The 4,096-nt window shown below is 48.1% G+C and overlaps 1 protein-coding gene across 1 annotated transcript; it reads right to left on the bottom strand.

Moving 5' to 3' along the window:
• Positions 1 to 655: 655 nt before the first annotated feature.
• On the bottom strand, positions 656 to 3,083 carry LOC123061136 (trifunctional UDP-glucose 4,6-dehydratase/UDP-4-keto-6-deoxy-D-glucose 3,5-epimerase/UDP-4-keto-L-rhamnose-reductase RHM1). The gene is made up of 2 exons (XM_044484088.1): positions 2,947 to 3,083; positions 656 to 2,040 (listed from the first exon to the last, which is right to left on the bottom strand). The coding sequence occupies exon 2, from the start codon at positions 2,019 to 2,021 to the stop codon at positions 915 to 917; it is 1,107 nt and encodes a 368-aa protein (XP_044340023.1). The 5' UTR covers positions 2,022 to 2,040; positions 2,947 to 3,083; the 3' UTR covers positions 656 to 914.
• Between the last annotated feature and the right edge of the window lie 1,013 nt (positions 3,084 to 4,096).

Raw genomic sequence — 4,096 nt, forward strand, 5'->3', positions numbered from 1 at the left:
TGTTGTGGAGGAAAATCAATAATTTTTTCAAACTTTTGCAAAGCAATGTCGGATTGAATAATTTGAATTGGAGTCAACAAGTCTACCATCTCAAAGATGGGACTGAAGAACCTACCACTCATGTGGGAGGAAGCTCGAAGAGGCAGATAAATTTCAGCAAACTTGAAGACAGAACTTCGATGGATGCATATATAGAGATAACTCACGATCCAGTCATAGGAGTCGATTAATCTCATGGTTGTCACTAGAAAAGAGTCCATGATTTCTTTCATGCCAACAAGAAATAAGATTTCAACTAAAAAACAAGAAAACAGATTCACATCAATCTCACAGTTCTCTTCAGATCGTTAAGTTGTTATTTGAGAACAAGTGAACAGATTTTCTGGAAGATAGACGTCCCAGTGAAGAGCGGCGCAGCAAAGCGCGCTCACATTACTAGTTCATGCTATACCTGAAAGTATTACCGGCCTTAAAAAGACTACTTACTGCATCAAGATTAAGAAGCTCCCAGCAGGCCAGCACTTATGGCTGACAACTGATCTTGGAGATAATTAATCTTGGCTATATCCTCGAGTCCAACTAGCGTAATTCACTGATACAAAGGAGATTTTCTCTACAACTCAAGGTGATGCACTAGATCTTGGAGATGGAAAAAGGCATTTGTAATTCATCCATGTAAAAGAATTATGAAGATTTAAGATGTAAGCAAATCACCACTAGACTGCCTCCATTAATTCATCAGGAAAAGAAAGGCATGCCTCCATTAAAATAGACTGAACCTTTAGGCAAAATCTGTGCACTCGTAACAGTTGTGTGCAAGACACAATGGCAGTAGTAGCTTAGGAAACTCACTCTTATTTGAGGCTTGAATCGTGTTGTTGCCTCCTGTGCCTATGGATGCATGGGTGTAAAGTTTATAACATTGCCCTGCACTTCGATCTTGCGCTTTTCAACTTAGGATCCTCAACTGCTTCATCAGCTTGCGGTGATGAGGCAGCATATGTCCAGTTACGATGCTGCCCTCGCAAGACAACGCCAACATCTCCCCAGTAATCAGCATTGCTGGCGTACCACTCCACCGTCTTCCTCAGTCCCTCCTCCCACGTTGTGCGCTCCAACCACCCCAGCCTCCTCATCTTCTCACCGTCCACAAAGTACCTTTGGTCATTGAACGGCCTGTCCTCCACGAACTTGATGGCCTTCTCAGGGTCCACCCCAAGAATCTCACATATGTCCCTGGCCACATCCACCACTCCCCTCTCCTTAGCCGCGGCGATGTTATACACATGCCCAACCTCTCCTCTGTGAAGAACAACATCAAAGGCTTCTGCGACATCCTCACAGTACAAGTAGCTCCTGGCATTCGAGCCATTCCCATAAACCGGGAGTGGCAGGCCTCTCATTGCCAGGAGAGCAAATTTGGGGATGAGCTTCTCGGGGAACTGGTTTGGCCCATACACATTGTTACCTCGTGTGGTGATCACCGGAAGATTATAGGACCTTGCGTAGGCCATCACCAGCATCTCTGCCCCGGCTTTCGTAGCCGAATACGGGTTCGTCGGAAGCAGCCGAGATTCCTCATGGTTACCAACAACAGCATTGACATCAGTTTCTCCGTAGACTTCATCGGTGCTGACATGAATGAACCTTCTGATCTTAACCTGCTTGCATGCCTCGAGGAGGATGTGGGTACCGTACACATTGTTTTTGGTGAACTCAAAGGAACAGCTGAAGGAGTTGTCGACGTGAGTCTGGGCAGCAAAGTGCATGACGGTATCGATCGACTCGGTGACCAGGAGGTGGTTCACCAAGTCGGCACTGGCGATGTCGCCCCTGACAAACTTGAAATTCGGGGATCCACGAGAAGGGTCGAGGTTTCTAAGGCTGGAGCAATAGTCGACCCTGTCGAGAATGACGATGTTGTAGCGCGGGTAATTCCTGACCAGACGGTTTGCCACGTGGGACGCGATGAAACCTGCGGCACCGGTTATGAGGATGTTCTTGGGCTCATAGGTTGCCATCTGGAGTGGCTTGATATACCTACAAAATCAAATAATTAGTGCTTGTTACATAGTACTCGCATGTACGATGATGCAGAATGACTGAATTATTGCCACAACCACAAGCGTGTGAGACCAAGGCTGTTAACTGCTTAACGGGGGGAACAAGAGACATTTGTGGAGCTAATAATTGAATAAATTAAGTAGCTCAACCTATTTCCTACCATCAAACACCCTTTGCAAACACAGACATTAGTATTAAATTGCAATTCTATTTCAAATTAAAATTCGCGAGTAAACTCATTTCTATTTCAAGTTGGTCTCACTTGTTTGAAAATGCAGGTCTGGGCCCCAATCTTCCATGAGTAGTGATTCACCAGAAGTCGTATGGCGCCCAGAACTGTTATGACCCGGCGGCTTAGTGGGCGGCCGCTACGGCGTGGGGATTGGCTTGGGTCCTCTCCACTGGAGCACCTCCATTACCAATCTGTTGTTGCAGTGGCAGCTACCAACATCCGGCGTTCTATACTAGGAGTATTTGCCATTGATTTTGACTCGCGCGCCACTGCATACGTCATGTTCGACGGAATGCCCGTGGGGCTCTTGCGCTCGGTGAGAGCGAAATGAAGCCGGAGGCATCGAGCTCTACAGCAGGAGCGGCGGCTAGGGACGGACAGGACAAGCGCGTCGACACGACGGCAGAGCCCGGAGCTTGAAGAGGGCCAAAAGCTGGCCATGCCGCTGATGTCGACCGGCGAAGTGTGCCGGCGCGCGGCAGAGCAATAATAGGATTCGGACCTGTACAAATCAGTTTACTCTAACGACAGCGACATGATACAGCACGCAAACAGAGTCTCCGGTGACGTCAAAGTCAAACCCAGTGCAATATCCTCAGATCTAGCACAAACAAAATGGAGGATGGAAGGGAACGGGGACAGGGGCTCACCGAGGAGATTGACGGCGGCGGCGGCGGCGCGGAGACGAACTCAACCAATCCTGGTGGTGGTGGTGGTAGGGTAGGTAAGGAAGCTGAGGTGGTGGTGCACGTGCTTTATTTGTGGTTGCTGATTTTCTTCAAAAATAAATATGGACTGCATACGGACTGACATGAGTGAGCAAACACGCTAAATAATCTAATTTTTATAAAAAAATCTAGAACATTTTATAATTCTGAACAGAGGGAGTATGTTAGCGTTGGTGACGCGGCCGCCCCCTCCTAATGGGCTCTGCCGTGGAAAATTGGAGGTGGAGCGAGCTTCGCGATGCACCAGAGGTGATCTAGGTGGAGAAAGAACGAGAGATGAGGCTATGGGCGCTCGACATGCTCGAGCTTGGCCTGGAGACATGGTGGTGGCCAATTCGAGTGGGTAGCTCAACAACTGAATTGAAGGTCGAGACAAACATGTTCGATGTCCTATGCCGCAACAATGGCGGGTGACTAGAACGTTAAAATTGCAAGTACCGACCATGCCATGTAACACTTGGTCATAGCCTCGTGCTACTAAGTGCTTGATGAAGTTTTCACACTCCATTCTACCGACCATCAGTAAGAAACAAAGGGGAGGGAAAAGGAAATGGATGATCTCACTTTATAGAGGGAATGAGCTTGATGAAGTTTTGGATGCCTTGCACTTCTCCCCTTGCCCTAACGGATGGCTAGGTGAATGTTTTGGGGTAAAACTTGTGCACCAAGTACTAGGTAAAAGGGGCTCTTGTCAGGGTGCCAACATTCCAGGCCTAATTCTCTTGAACATCCCCTACCACTCCGGTGAACAGCGACTTCCTCCTCCACTTTCCTTGACGGAAGATCCAACTGATGGGGATCATAGCAGAAATTTAAAATTTTCTACGCATCACCAAGATCAATCTATGGAGTAATCTAGCAACGAGGGGAAGGAGAGTGCATCTACATACCCTTGTGGATCGCTAAGCGGAAGCGTTCAAGTGAACAGGGTTGATGGAGTCGTACTCGTCGTGATCCAAATCACCGATGATCCTAGTGCCGAACGGACGGCACCTCCACGTTCAACACGCGTACGGTTGGGAGACGTCTCCTCCTTCTTGATCCAGCAAGGTGAGAGGAGAAGTTGAGGGAA

The sequence above is a fragment of the Triticum aestivum genome, chromosome 1A (genome assembly GCF_018294505.1).
Source record: "Triticum aestivum cultivar Chinese Spring chromosome 1A, IWGSC CS RefSeq v2.1, whole genome shotgun sequence".
Lineage (NCBI taxonomy): Eukaryota > Viridiplantae > Streptophyta > Magnoliopsida > Poales > Poaceae > Triticum > Triticum aestivum.

What these genes read in the sequence shown, in the direction of transcription:
- LOC123061136 (XM_044484088.1), bottom strand. Translation starts at nt 2,021, where the DNA reads ATGGCAACCTATGAGCCCAAGAACATCCTCATAACCGGTGCCGCAGGT.